This window comes from Triturus cristatus, chromosome 2_2 (genome assembly GCF_964204655.1).
Source record: "Triturus cristatus chromosome 2_2, aTriCri1.1, whole genome shotgun sequence".
Classification (NCBI taxonomy): domain Eukaryota; kingdom Metazoa; phylum Chordata; class Amphibia; order Caudata; family Salamandridae; genus Triturus; species Triturus cristatus.
In genome coordinates, this window is record NC_140582.1 from 1,246,991,867 (window position 1) to 1,247,007,280 (window position 15,414).

The window sequence follows — 15,414 nt, forward strand, 5'->3', positions numbered from 1 at the left end:
ACCTTCAGCACGTGCTGCTCCAGTCAGTGCCACCCTGACCTCTGTGCCAAGGGCAGCTTCAGCACCTGCTGCTCCAGTCAGAGCCACCCTGACCTCTGTGCCAAGGGCCCCTTCAGCACGTGTTGCTCCTGTACTTAGCCGCACACGAAGACACGCGCCCTTACAGGCATCAACTCTTCAGAAGCAGTCCCTCCCTGGTGCTGCCATGACAACCTACACTGCCCCCCCCCAACCCCCCTCCCGCTGTCAGACAGGTGACCTTCCACTCAATTTTTCAAACAACCCAAGGCTCACCTTTCTCGACAATTCCTAGACGAGGCGCTATAAAAAAAAACTTCGGAATCAAGCCGGCTAAGACGAGTTTCAAAGTGATCCGACCTTCCCGCCCCAATGTGATCTGTCCCTTGACAACACTGGTGGAATGTAAAGCGCCTGGTGACAGCCGGTGCAGGGGCGCTATATACATGGAGGAATCGATAATGATCAATAAATGCATGCACCGAGCTCAGTTGGTGCGACATACTTTCCTAAAGATATATATGCGTCATCAATGATGGTGTCGATGATCTAATATGTGACGTCATGAGCTGGGTGTGCACTGCAGGGAAAAAGGTACAATGGTGAATATATTAAGTTTTACCTTTTATGTCGTTTTCGGTTTTGAGTTGCAACCTTTGCATCTCTGTAAGCTAGTTTGTTGAGGTCATTTTAAAATGTTTATACTGATATAGCTGGATAGCTAGACGGACAGACAGACAGATGGACGAGCTGGGTGGGTGGATGGATGGATGGGTAGGTAGGTAGGTAGGTGGACGGACGGTGGCTCACACACGCTACAGGAGTTAAGGGATGAAGAACCCTCAAATTAAGCACCCTCTCTTCAGCTCCCCCAGAAGTCTCCACACAGCCCGGGGTTGTGGAACTGTTATTGAGGCTGTTTACACAGCAGGGTGACCTCTCTCTGAGCCCCGGCGCTCTCGGTTCCTTTAAAGGGCTGCGAGCGCACTGTGTGCTCTTCTGCAGACTCCTCGCGGGTGACCCTACAGGTGTCTATGGGTGACCCTGTACCCTCTGCCCCGCCTGGGTAAACAGGCCTTCAACAGCCTCTGTGAGGGAAGGAGGGATAGCTCGGCTGTGTGAAGCACTGGCTAACATCTGGGTCACAGGAGGTCACAGCGGGGACCCCAGGAGAGTCTTGAGGTGGGGAGTTAGTGGTAAGGCGTTAATGAGCAGCGGAGGGGCTGCTCCCGAGACTGCCGACCTACCCAGAGTGCACTGCTGCACACAAGAGGAGTCCTGCAAACACGTCATGGGCGATGCGCAACCATCCTGTAACAGCTGTGCAATACAGGCGCGGAACATTCATTCACCCTTTCTTTGTCGATATACCTGATTCACGCATTCATTCAGGGCCTGCAGTGTAGAATGTTACCACCCCAGCCGCGCCGCCCACAGGACTGAGCCCCCCCCCCCCATACCCTCAGGCCATGACCTCCCCATTCAGGCCACTGCCAGCCTGTGGCCTGCTGGAAGTAGTGTTACCACCCCAGCCCCGCCGCACTCCAGTACTGAGAACCCCCCCCCCCCCTCAGTAACCCCAGGCCATGACGCTCCCATTTAGGCCACTGCAAGCCTGTGGCCTACTGGAAGTAGTGTTACCACCCCAGCCCCGCCACCCTCCAGTAGTGAGACCCCCCCCCCCCCAGTAACCCCAGGCCATGACGTTCCCATTTAAGCCACTGCGAGCCTGTGGCCTGCTGGAAGTAGAGTGTTACCACCCCAGCCCCGCCGCCCTCCAGTATTGAGACACCCCCCCCCCCCCCTCAGTAACCCCAGGCCATGACGTTCCCATTTAGGCCACTGCCAGCCTGTGGCCTGCTGGAAGTAGTGTTACCACCCCAGCCCCGCCGCCCTCCAGTACTGAGACCCCCCCCCCCCCTCAGTAACCCCAGGCCATGACGTTCCCATTTAGGCCACTGCAAGCCTGTGGCCTACTGGAAGTAGTGTTACCACCCCAGCCCCGCCACCCTCCAGTAGTGAGACCCCCCCCCCCCAGTAACCCCAGGCCATGACGTTCCCATTTAAGCCACTGCGAGCCTGTGGCCTGCTGGAAGTAGAGTGTTACCACCCCAGCCCCGCCGCCCTCCAGTATTGAGACACCCCCCCCCCCCCCTCAGTAACCCCAGGCCATGACGTTCCCATTTAGGCCACTGCCAGCCTGTGGCCTGCTGGAAGTAGTGTTACCACCCCAGCCCCGCCGCCCTCCAGTACTGAGACCCCCCCCCCCCCCCCTCAGTAACCCCAGGCCATGACGTTCCCATTTAGGCCACTGTGAGCCTGTGGCCTGCTGGAAGTAGTGTTACCACCCCAGCTGGGACAGCAGGTGAAAAACCGGGACCGTCCTGGCAAATCCGGGACGCCTGGTCACCCGAAGTAAAGGGGGGAGGAGGGGGGAGGAGGGGGGGGGGGGGCTACTGGCACCCGTGCCCAGTGCCCTAAGACTGCCAGGAGTGAACTCTGGCTCCCAAGGTCTCTGAGAGGCCTCTGGTTTGCAGACACAGGCTCAGAGTAACCCTTGTATTATGGTCTGGATCGACAGTGCAGCGGTCGCCAGGCAATTATGTGAGCGTCACGAGAGAGGGGCTTCGGCTCCGCCCACGTGCTGGGATTGGGCAGAAGTTGTGCGCTTCCGCTGAAAAGTGCTGACCCTGCAGGCGGCAGCGATCTCGGGGTTTCTTTATCCAGCTGCCTGAGCTTGAACTTTCAGGCGCACACAAACGCCATTGGAATGATATTTAAGTGTCTCGCGGTAACTAGATCATGTATGTCTGGCAGCAGCACACATCGGAGGAGGGCAGCCATTAACATATATGCATGTTTAGGTCTGGCTGGACAGTGCATCTGTCATCTGACCTTTTACCCCATCCCAAATGTATTCTACAGCTCTTTGCTTTTCCACAAATACATATCTATCCCCGCGCTGTCCACCAGCAATGCTTCACGTTATGGTGCAACATTCCTTTAAAGCCAGGACTATTGGCATCGTCAATCCTTGATCAGATTTCATGTCCTTGGTTCTCCCATGTTAAGTATTTTTGTCTTTTAAAGATGCGCGAGGAAACCAAAAACGCAGCGCCTGAGATGCTCGGCTAGGTACTGTTTCGTCGAATCATAGAGCCGAGCCAGAACCAAGCTTTCTCCAAGGGACTAGAGCCGAGCCAGAACCAAGCTTTCTCCAAGGGACTAGAGCCGAGCCAGAACCAAGCTTTCTCCAAGGGACTAGAGCCAAGCTAGAGCCAGGCATCCCCCCCACCCCCCAAGGGACTAGAGCCAAGCCAGAGCCAGGCATCACCCCCACCCCCCAAGGGACTAGAGCCAAACTAGAGCAAGGCACCCCCCCCCCCCCCCCCAAGGGACTGGAGCCAAGCCAGAGCCAGACATCCCCCAGGCACTAGAGCCAAGCCAGAGACAGACATCCCCCAAGGGACTAGAGCCGAGACAGAGCCAGGAATCACCCATAGGAACTGGAGCCGAGCCGGAGCAAGTCTATCAGCTCGGCCCCGTCCTCAGTCCGGCTTGCCTGCCATGCCCCGGTCCGATCTAAGGTCCAGTTATTACGAGAACATTAGAACAGCTGGGAAACTGGGCTTAAATGCACCCACAATGTGCGTGCACTGTCGATGCTGTTGCTGTTCCCGCACATAGCGCTTAGAAGTACCCTCTGCGTGCATAGGCGCTTTACAAAGGACTTGTAGAAACAAACGAGGGACGGGGCGGAAGCTGGGCGTCCTATCCTCACCCATCCAACAGCTGTCAGGCGGCTCCTGTGTTTCTCGTCTTGCCATGGGCGGGCGCAATGAAGCGACCAATCGGCGTCCCCTCGGAATATGTAAAATATTTTTGGTCGCAAAAGCTCTTAATAAAGTTGGAAGCAATTAAGCTAGTGCTACGACTGCGTACTTCTCGCCACTAGAGCAGAGAACGCGTAAAGGGCGCCATAGCATCACCCGGGCTTGCAACCGGTCTCCGTGCTGCTTCTGTTAGGACACGCGCGCTCTTCCTGGACATGTAGCGCTTTGAAGTGCCCAGTATAAGCAGCACTTTGCAACATGTGACTCCCTAGCATGGCGCATAGGCTCGTCTATCTGTGATATAGCCACAATCGCTCCGAAGACGCTTCAGTTACATTAGGCGCTATACCCAATGGTGACGGTCTAACAGCCCCACCGCCAGGCTCCTCCAAGCGCTTTCGGTTGAGTGCGACCTCACAAAAAGGGACGTGTTTCCAAAGAGGGGTTCCCCACGAGGGTCCCCACCTTCCCAAAAAGCCGGTGCGCCCGTAGCCCCTGGAGACGTACGTCATCGAAAGCCTAAGGCTCCCTGGACCCGGGAATCTCAATCACCCATTCAAAACCCATACTGCATAGCGCCACCGGGGCAAATCCGCGTTTCAAGCCACTAGACATATTCAATCACCACCTGGTGTCTATGTGTGTACTCATGCTGTAAGTATGCAGTATATAGCGCCTTGAACCCCTTACGGGTAAATAGCCGCGCTATATAAAGCCCTGATTGATTGATTGCTTGCATGTACAGTATGCAGTATGTATATACCCATGTGTTTTGAATGTATGTTGTATGCATGTAAGTACACATACGTAGTACGTGTGTATAAGATGAATGCACTTGGTACTTCTGTAGTACGTGTACATGCAGTATGTATGCACTTCACATGCCGCATGTATAAAATCTCTATACTGTGTATGTAGGCGGTAGTTATGCGTGTAAGAATGTAGCATGCATGTTATATGCAGCGATTGTCACATGTGTGTATGTATGTATGTATTTGCTTGCATGTTGAGCCTGGGGCAGCCCACGGGGCGTATGGGGTGCTCTACGACATGACTCCCGGGGTCTGTCTCTGGTGCAACACCCTCCATGAGAGAGCTCTCGGGGGGTAGGGGGGGGGGAGGGGGGTCAGACAGGCCTCGCTGCGAGGTAGGTTCACCCTGTCTGGGGCTGGTGAGTTAGGAAGTGAGGGTATTATGGAGTCAAAGTGAGCCTGGGTGGGGTAAAGCAGCGCGGGGTGACCCTGAGGCTAGAGAGGTGTCACTGAGTGAGAGAGGGGTGCCCGTGCCCCTGAGGCGAGAGGTGTCACTGAGGGAGAGAGGAGTGCCCCGAGGCGAGATGTGTAACTGAGTGAAATAGAGGCGCCCTTGAGACGAGAGGGGTCACTGAGTGAGAGACAGGTGACCCTGAGCCTGGAGAGGTGTCACTGAGTGAGAGAGGTGTCTGTGAGTGGGAGCGAATATAGAGGTGTCCTGAGGTGACACAGGTGTACACTAGAGTGGGTCAGGCTAGAGTTGTGTCTCTGAGTGAGAGTGGTGCCCCTCAGTCAGAAAGGGGTGTCTCTGAGTAGGTCAGACTGGAGGGGTGTGTTTGAGTGGGAAGGGGTGGAGAGGTGTCTCTGAGTGGGATGGGGTGCCCCTGAGTGAGAGAGAGGTGTCTCCGAGTGGGTCAGAGTAGAGGTGTGTCTCTGAGTGGGATGGGGGTGTCCCCGAGTGAGAGAGAGGTGTCTCTGAGTGGGTCAGAGTAGAGGCGTGTCTCTGAGTGGGACGGGGTGCCCCTGAGTGAGAGAGAGGTGTCTCTGAGTGGGATGGTGTGCCCCTGTGTGAGAGAGAGGTGTCTCCGAGTGGGTCAGAGTAGAGGTGTGTCTCTTGAGTGAGAGGGGTACCCCTGAGAGGAATGTCTATGAGTGGGTCTGAGTAGAGGGGTGTCTCTGAGTGGCAGGGGGTGGAGAGGTGTCTCTGAGTGGGATGGAGTGCCCCTGAGTGAGAGAGAGGTGTCTCCGAGTGGGTCAGAGTAGAGGTGTGTCTCTAAGTGGGATGGAGTGCCCCTGAGTGAGAGAGAGGTGTCTCCGAGTGGGTCAGAGTAGAGGTGTGTCTCTGAGTGGGATGGGGTGCCCCTGTGTGAGAGAGAGGTGTCTCCGAGTGGGTCAGAGTAGAGGTGTGTCTCTGATTCGGATGGGGTGCCCCTGAGTGAGAGAGAGGTGTCTCTGAGTGGGAAGGGGTGCCCCTGTGTGAGAGAGAGGTGTCTCCGAGTGGGTCAGAGTAGAGGTGTGTCTCTGAGTGGGAAGGGGTGCCCCTGTGTGAGAGAGAGGTGTCTCCGAGTGGGTCAGATTAGAGGTGTGTCTCTGAGTGGAATGGGATGCCCCTGTGTGAGAGAGAGGTGTCTCCGAGTGGGTCAGAGTAGAGGGGTGTCTCTGAGTGGGAAGGGGTGCCCCTGTGTGAGAGAGAGGTGTCTCCGAGTGGGTCAGAGTAGAGGTGTGTCTCTGAGTGGGATGGGGTGCCCCTGAGTGAGAGAGAGGTGTCTTTGAGTGGGATGGGGTGCCCCTGAGTGAGAGAGAGGTGTCTCCGAGTGGGTCAGAGTAGAGGGGTGTCTCTGAGTGGGTCAGAGTAGAGGTGTGTCTCTGATTCGGATGGGGTGCCCCTGAGTGAGAGAGAGGTGTCTCTGAGTGGGAAGGGGTGCCCCTGTGTGAGAGAGAGGTGTCTCCGAGTGGGTCAGAGTAGAGGTGTGTCTCTGAGTGGGAAGGGGTGCCCCTGTGTGAGAGAGAGGTGTCTCCGAGTGGGTCAGATTAGAGGTGTGTCTCTGAGTGGAATGGGATGCCCCTGTGTGAGAGAGAGGTGTCTCCGAGTGGGTCAGAGTAGAGGTGTGTCTCTGATTCGGATGGGGTGCCCCTGAGTGAGAGAGAGGTGTCTCTGAGTGGGAAGGGGTGCCCCTGTGTGAGAGAGAGGTGTCTCCGAGTGGGTCAGAGTAGAGGTGTGTCTCTGAGTGGGAAGGGGTGCCCCTGTGTGAGAGAGAGGTGTCTCCGAGTGGGTCAGATTAGAGGTGTGTCTCTGAGTGGAATGGGATGCCCCTGTGTGAGAGAGAGGTGTCTCCGAGTGGGTCAGAGTAGAGGGGTGTCTCTGAGTGGGAAGGGGTGCCCCTGTGTGAGAGAGAGGTGTCTCCGAGTGGGTCAGAGTAGAGGTGTGTCTCTGAGTGGGATGGGGTGCCCCTGAGTGAGAGAGAGGTGTCTTTGAGTGGGATGGGGTGCCCCTGAGTGAGAGAGAGGTGTCTCCGAGTGGGTCAGAGTAGAGGGGTGTCTCTGAGTGGGGGGAGTGGAGCAGTTTTTCCCGGGTGGGGAGGGGGCAGGGGTGCACTTGTAAGGGACTGCGTGGGGACCAGTGACAACATCAACGCTTGGAAAGGGCCCCCGGAAGCAGGGGCCTGTGAGTCCCGAAGCCCAATGAACCCTATATGTAGAGAGAGACGTTTTCCGAGTCAGGGCACCGCATCTTGCCGCGTCCTGCCACATACCGCCACATCTTACCACATGATCACACCGTGCTTCGTCCACAATCCCCTATTGCATCAGAACGGGGTCATTTTCCCGCTGTGCAGCCCCCGAGTCAGCAGGCTGCACCCCCAGACCCTCTCCACACCCCCTCGTCCTTGCCCCCGCCCCTTACCAGTTGGTGGAGCACCTCCCGCTCAGGATGTCCTCCTTGGCCGTTAGTAGGGACAGGCTGTAGGTGTCCAGGTTCACGGAGCCCATGGTGGCCCCCCCGTGTCCAGAGAGGCCGCTCTCTGCGCGCCTCACTCAGGTCCTCTGCTGCCCTCCTCTTGGTCCAGGCCCCTCTAGGTCCACTCTCCTCCACTCTCTTTTCTCCTCTCCTCTCGGTTCACTCTCTCCTCTCTCCTCCTCTCCTCCTCTCTCCTCCTCCCCTCCTCCCGGTCCTCTCGGTCCTCCTGCGCTCTCACCCCTCGTCCAGTCCTTCTCGGCGCCTCGTCCAGGCTCCTCTGACCCCTTCTCTCTTGCTCCTGTCTCTGCAGCCGCTTCTCACGCCCCCTGGCACACACAGGCTGGCAGCAGGGCGAGGCTGGCACTGGGCACAGGGCACAGCTCACTGGGCTCCGGGGGAAAAGTTCTGGAGTGAAAAGCAACTCAGCCTTGGCTCCTCCCAGCCCTCAGCACCCTCCCCTGTCCTAGAGCCTTAAACAAACCGTCTGGGGCAGGGAGGGGAGGGCGGGGGGAGCTGTGGAGACTGGAGGGGGAGAGGAGGTGGGCAGGAGGGAGTTGTGTAGACTGGAGGGGGTAGTAGGGGGGCAGGAGGAGGGCAGGAGGGAGCTGTGGAGACAGGCTGAGGGCAGGAGAGAGCTGTGAAGACTGGAGGGGGAGAGGGGGAGGGCAGGAGGGAGCTGTGGAGACTGGAGGGGGAGAGGAGGAGGGCAGGAGAGAGTTGTGGAGACTGGAGGGGGAGAGGAGGAGGGCAGGAGGGAGCTGTGGAGACTGGAGGGGGAGAGGGAGCTGTGGAGACTGGAGTGGGACAGGAGGAGGGCAGGAGGAGAGCTGTGCAGACTGAAGGTGGAGAGGGAGCTGTGGAGACTGGAGGGGGACAGGAGGAGTGCAGGAGGAGAGCTGTGCAGACTGAAGGTGGAGAGGGAGCTGTGGAGACTGGAGGGGGACAGGAGGAGGGCAGGAGGAGAGCTGTGCAGACTGGAGGTGGAGAGGGAGCTGTGGAGACTGGAGTGGGACTGGAGGGGGACAGGAGGAGGGAGCTGTGGAGACTGAGGCGAGGGCATGAGAGAGTTGTGGAGACTGGAGGGGGAGAGGAGGAGGGCAGGAGGGAGCTGTGGAGACTGAAGGGTGAGAGGAGAGGCGGTGGGAAGAAGGGAGCTGTGGAGACTGGAGGAAGGCAGGAGGGAGCTGTGGAGACTGGAGAGGGAGAGGGAGAGGGAGAGGAGGAGGGCAGGAGGGAGCTGTGGAGACTGAAGGATGAGAGGAGAGGCGGTGGGAAGAAGGGAGCTGTGGAGACTGGAGGAGGGCAGGAGGAGTGCTGTGGAGACTGAAGGAGGAGGGCAGGAGGGAGCTGTGGAGACTGGAGGGGGAGAGGGAGCTGTGGAGACTGGAGGGGACAGGAGGAGGGCAGTAGGAGAGCTGTGGAGACTGAAGGGGGAGGGCAGGAGGGAGCTGTGGAGACTCGAGGGGGAGCTATGGAGACTGGAGGAGGAGAGGGGAGGCGGTGGGTAATAAGGGAACTGAGGAGACTGGAGGGGGAGACGACATCTGAAGGGGGAGAGGAGAGGCGGAGACTGAGGCAGAGGGCAGGGGGGGCTGTGGACATTGAAGGGGATGGGAGCAGGACAGGAGGGAGCTGTGGAGACTGGAGGGGGAGAGGAGAGGAGTAGGGCAGGAGGGAGCTGTGGAGACTGAAGGGGGTGAGGCAGAGAGCAGGAGGAACTGTGGAGACTGGAGGGGGAGCGGAGAGCGGAGGGCAGGAGGGAGCTGTGGAGACTGCAGGGGAGAGGCCGAGGGCAGGAGGGAGCTGTGGAGACTGAAGGGGGAGAGGAGGAGGGCAGGAGGGAGCTGTGGAAACAGGAGGGGAGAGGGAGCTGTGGAGGCTGAAGGGGGACGGGGGGAGGAAGCTGTGGAGACTGGAGGGAAGGGCAAGAGTGAGCTGTGGAGGATGGCGGGGGAGTGGGAGCTGTGGAGACTGGCGGGGGAGGGGAGGATGGAGCTGCTGAGATTGAAGGGGGAGAGGGGAGCGGACGGCAGGAGGGAGCTGTGGAGACTGGAGGGGGAGAGGGGAGCAGAGGGCATGAGGGAGCTGTGGAGACTGGAGGGGTGAAGAGGAGGGAGCTGTGGAGTCTGGAGTGGGAGAGGAGAGATGGAGGGCAGGAGGGAGCTGTGGTGACTGGAGGCGGAGAGGAGAGGCGTAGGGCAGGAGGAAGCTTTGGAGACTGGAGGAGGAGAGGCGAGGGTCAAGAGGGAGCTATGGAGACTGAGGCAGAGGGCAGAAGGGACTCAGGGAGCTGTGGCGACTGGAGGGGGAGAGGGAGCTGTGGAGACTGGAGGGGGAGAGGGAGCTGTGGAGACTGGTGGGGGAGAGGGGGCTTTGGAGACTGGAGGGGGAGAAGAGAGGCGGAGGTCAGGAGGGAGTTGTGGAGACTGGAGGGGGATAGAAGAGGCTGTGGGGAAGAGGGAGCTGTGGAGACTGGAGGGGGAGAGGAGGAGGTCAGGCGGGACCTGTGGAGACTGAAGGGGGAGAAGAGGGGGGCAGGATGGACCCGTGAAAACTGGAGGGGGAGGGTAGGAGGTAAGGGAGCTGTGGAGAGTGAAGGGAGAGAGGAGGTGGGCAGGAGGGTGCTGTGGAGACTGGAGGGGGAGGGGAGGCGGGAGCTGTGGAGACTGAAGGGAGAGAGGCGGAGGGCAGGAGGGAGCTGTGGAGGGGAAGAGGATAGGCGGAGGGCAGGAGAGAGTTGTGGAGACTGGAGGGGGAGAGGCGGAGGGCAGGAGGGAGCTGTGGAGCCTGGAGGGGCAGAGGAGCGTGGAGGGCAGGCGGGATCTGTGGAGACTGAAGGGGGAGAGGAGAGCAGCGGGCAGGAGGGAGCTGTGGAGGCTGGAGGGGGGCGCTGTGGAGACTGGAGGGGGAGAGGCAGTGGGCAGGAGGGAGCTGTGGATACTGGAGGGGGAGAGGGGAGCAGAGGGCAGGAGAGAGCTGTGGAGACTGGAGGGGGAGGGCAAGAGGGAGCTGTGGAGACTGGAGCGGGAGGAAGGAGGGAGCTGTGGACACTGGAGGGGGATAGGCGAAGGGCAGTAGTGAGCTATTGAGACTGGAGGGGGAGAGGAGGGAGCTGTGGAGACTGGAGGGGGAAAGGAGAGGCAGAGGGCAGAAGGGAGCTGTGGAGACTGGAGGGGGAGAGGTGAGCGGAGGGCAGGAGGGAGCTGTGGAGACTGGAGGAGGAGAGGCAGAGGGCAGGAGGGAGCTGTGGAAATTGGAGGAGGAGGGGAGGAGGGCAGGAGGGAGCTGTAGAGACTGGAGGGGAGAAGAGGAGGGAGCTGTGGAGACTGGAGGGGGAAAGGAGAGGCAGAGGGCAGAAGGGAGCTGTGGAGACTGGAGGGGGAGAGGAGAGGCGGAGGGCAGTAGGGAGCTGTGGAGACTGGAGGAGGAGAGGCAGAGGGCAGGAGGGAGCTGTGGAGACTGGAGGGGGAGAGGTGAGCGGAGGGTAGGAGGGAGCTGTGGAGACTGGAGGAGGAGAGGCAGAGGGCAGGAGGGAGCTGTGGAGACTGGAGGGGAGAGGTGAGCAGAGGGTAGGAGGGAGCTGTGGAGACTGGAGGAGGAGAGGCAGAGGGCAGGAGGGAGCTGTGGAAATTGGAGGAAGGGAGGAGGGCGGAGGGCAGGAGGGAGCTGTAGAGACTGGAGGGGAGAAGAGGAGGGAGCTGTGGAGACTGGAGGGGGAAAGGAGAGGCAGAGGGCAGAAGGGAGCTGTGGAGACTGGAGGGGGAAAGGAGAGGCAGAGGGCAGAAGGGAGCTGTGGAGACTGGAGGTGGAGAGGAGAGGCGGAGGGCAGTAGGGAGCTGTGGAGACTGGAGGAGGAGAGGCAGAGGGCAGGAGGGAGCTGTAGAGACTGGAGGGGGAGAGGTGAGCGGAGGGTAGGAGGGAGCTGTGGAGACTGGAGGAGGAGAGGCAGAGGGCAGGAGGGAGCTGTGGAGACTGGAGGGGAGAGGTGAGTGGAGGGCAGGAGGGAGCTGTGGAGATTGGAGGGGGACAGAGGTTATGTGAGAGGAAGGAGGGAGCTGGGGAGTGAGGGTATGTGAGAGGAAGGAGGTGTGCTGGAGAGTGGGGGGGAGGGGTTATGTGAGAGGAAGGAGGGAGCTGGGGAGTGAGGGTATGTGAGAGGAAGGAGGTATGCTGGAGAGTGGGGGGGAGGGGTTATGTGAGAGGAAGGAGGGAGCTGGGGAGTGAGAGTATGTGAGAGGAAGGAGGTATGCTGGAGAGTGGGGGGGAGGGGTTATGTGAGAGGAAGGAGGGAGATGGGGAGTGAGGGTATGTGAGAGGAAGGAGGTATGCTGGAGAGTGGGGGGGAGGGGTTATGTGAGAGGAAGGAGGGAGCTGGGGAGTGAGGGTATGTGAGAGGAAGGAGGGAGCTGGAGAGTGGGGGGAGGGGTTATGTGAGAGGAATGAAGAGCTGCGAGAGTGGAGGGGAGGGGTTATGTGAGAGGAAGGAGGGAGCTGGAGAGTGGGGGGAGGGGTTATGTGAGAGGAAGGAGGGAGCTGGAGAGTGGGGGGAGGGGTTATGTGAGAGGAATGCCCCGATTACTTACCGGTAATCTTCATTACTCCGAGTCCTAGTCTTCCTCGCCACAGTATTCACATATGAGCCTCAGGCTCCACACAGAACTCCAAGTAAAATTAAAAGAGCAGCGCTCTAGTCTCCCCTCCCTCCTCCAATATGGCCCCCAGTGTCTTCAGCCAATCCCATAAAGGGATACAGAACCAACATCACGACCTGATACACAAAGCCGCAGACATGAAGCCACCACCAGGGCCGGGAGGGAAGGGAAACTATACTGTGGCGAGGAAGACTAGGACTCGGAGTAATGAAGATTACCGGTAAGTAATCGGGGCATTACCTCCTCGTCCAGTCTTCCTCGCCACAGTATTCACATATGAGCCGATACCAAAGCAATCAGCTTCATGTAAGGAAAAGACCACAACAAAGTGCAGTGAAAAACAATATTTAATATACAGAGGTACAGCAATTAAAGGCAACCTCTCAAGGCATCCCCGCAGTCAACACAGAAGATGCAAACGAAACAGAACCCCCACCCCCAACCTGGAGGCGGTAATGGGACATGAATGTATGAGGTGAAGACCAAGTAGCAGCCCGACAAACATCCTCCATGGACACCCCTTTGAAGGAGGCCCAAGACACAGCAACAGAGCGGGTGGAACGCCCCTGAACAGGAAGGGAGGGAACTTCAGAAACCGAAGCATACGCCAACAAAATGGCCTCCTTAATCCAGCGACTGATCGTCGAGAGGGAGGGTTTCAGTCCCTGACGTGACAAACCATAATTGACAAACAAGTTGTCCACTTTGCAAAATGAAGACGTGCGCGACAAATATATCAATAAAGCACGCCGAACATCCAAGAGGTGCAACAGGGATTCCTCATCCGAGGAAGGATCAGGACAAAGACATGGAAGCACCACCTCAGAAGACCTGTGAAAATAAGAATCCACTTTCGGAATGAACGTAGGATGAGGGCGCAACACCACCCTGTCCGACAAAACCAACAAAAAGGGAGCAGAACGAAGGAATGCACCCAACTCACCCATACGTCTGGCAGAAGCAATCGCCACAAGAAACACCACCTTGAGTGTTAAAAACTTCAACTCCACCGACTCCAAAGGCCCGAACGGAGCCAACTGCAAGGAGCGCAAAACCAAAGGCAGGTCCCAAGGTGGAGGACACAAAATAGGACGGGGGCGTTGGAAAGAGAGAAACTTAAAAAGTCTAGCAACCAATGGGGAAACAGAAATCAAAGGTAGGACATGGAACGCCTGAATCGCAGCCCACTGAGCCCGAAGAGTCGAAATGGCCAAGCCCAGCACAAAACCATCATTCAAAAAATCCAAAATGCGAGCCGGATCCAAAGAAGCCACCGACAGATCGCGACACAGACACCAAGAAACAAAATTATCCCAGTGTTTAGCATAGGATTTAAGAGCAGAAGGTCTCCTGGATCGTTGAATGACCCCAGCCACAGCCAATGAACAGCCAGTTCGCATCAACGAATCCCTCTCAAGAGCCAGGCCCGCAGACCCAAGGAACGGAACACAGGCAGAGGAAGAGGAGGTCCCAACAGAGGATAAGGACTGAATGGCAAGGCCCACCCCGGAGACACAGCTAATTCCAACATCAGGGGATACCAAGGGCGACGCATCCAACCCGGAGCAATGAGAAGCACAAAGGAACCCTCCCTCTTGATCTTCTGCAAGACCGCCGGAATCAGGGGAACAGGAGGAAAGGCATACAATAGACCCTGCGGCCAAGGGAACGACAGGGCATCCACCCTCCATGCATCCCGGCAAGGCATAATTGTGCAATAGCAACGGATCTTGAAATTGTCCCGGGAAGCAAAGAGGTCGACAATGTAGTTGGAGGAACATGACAACACCGACTGAGGCCAAACCCCCTGAGTCGTTGAATCCCCCAGAGTAGCACCCCACCCCAGCAGGCTGGCATCGGTAGTGACCACGCGGGTGGGAACAATCAGAAATGGGCGGCCCCTGGACAGATGACCTTCGTCCAACCACCAACTCAAGACCACCCGAACATCTTCCGACATAGGAATCAAAACAGTCATATCTAGGGAACAGGGGTCCCAATGCGACAAAACGTGCGATACCACCGGGTACATGTGTAGTCGAGCCCAAGGCACCGTCAACAATGACGCCGACATCAGACCCTGAACCCTCAGCCATAGGCTCACAGGATGAGAATGTCCCACCAACAGGGCACGAACCGCAGATATCAGGGACAGAATCCTGGGAGGAGGAAGGAACACCATACCCAACTGAGTCCTGAACAGAGCCCCAATGAAAGTCAATTCCTGTGCAGGAACCAGGGAGGACTTCGGTACATTCACTAGGAACCCATGATGTTCCAGGACATGGCACACCCTCTTGACATGCAACACCGCCTTGGGAAGAGAAGAAGCAGAAATTAAAATGTCGTCCAGATAAGGAAACACACTAATGCCCTCCCCATGCAAAAGGCCAATAAGAGGAGCCAGAACCTTAGTAAAGACCCTGGGAGCAGAGCAGAGTCCAAACGGCATTACCTGGAATTGGTAATGCTGACCCATCACGCAAAACCGGAGAAACTTCTGAGAATCCGGATGAACAGGGACATGTAGATAAGCATCCCTCAAGTCTATCGATGCAAGGAAGTCGCCCTGAGATATCAGAGGAAGGATCAACTGAAGGGAAACCATCTTGAACTTTTGGTGAGGGATGTAAGTATTCACCCACTTCAGGTCCATCACAGGCCGAAGATCCCCAGTGCGCTTCGACACCAGGAATAGGATGGAATACACACCCAACCCCAACTGATCGACGGGAACAGGAACCAACGCACCCTTTACCACCAGGGAGTCGATGCCTTCCAAAAGCGCCAATCTCCTTACAGGATCTCTGGGACAAGGAGTAGCCCTGAAATAGTCTGGGGGAGTTAGGATAAATCCAATACGCAAACCCTCTGAAACCACCTGCAGCACCCATTTGTCCGACACAGACAGTCTCCAAGACTCCAGGAAGAAACTGAGGCGACCCCCAACCGGACCCGTACCAGGAGCGATCCAGTCACGACTTTGGTGCAGGAGTGGAGGAGGAAGAGGAACCGGAGAACCGGGTTTTTCCAAAGGAAGGAGCACCCCGGCCACGCCCCCTCCCACGAAAGGGCTGACCAGCTCGACCCCTCCGAGAAGGGCCAAAAGCCCTCTGAGAACCAAAGGAACGGAAGTGACCCGCCCTCTCAGGAGCCAGGAGCTTACGGTCCTCCGCCGTCTTCTTAACCATGTCATCCAT

General features: G+C 57.9%; 1 protein-coding gene across 1 annotated transcript in view; it reads right to left on the reverse strand.

Moving 5' to 3' along the window:
* The window catches only part of LOC146863509 (uncharacterized), a 546,139-nt gene extending 538,165 nt beyond the window's left edge, over nucleotides 1–7,974 (reverse strand). Inside the window, exon 1 of the mRNA XM_085642941.1 lies at nucleotides 7,509–7,974. Within this exon, the coding sequence (XP_085499067.1) occupies nucleotides 7,509–7,594 (86 nt within the window). The 5' untranslated portion in view covers nucleotides 7,595–7,974. The remainder of the gene's footprint in view (nucleotides 1–7,508) is intronic.
* Between the last annotated feature and the right edge of the window lie 7,440 nt (nucleotides 7,975–15,414).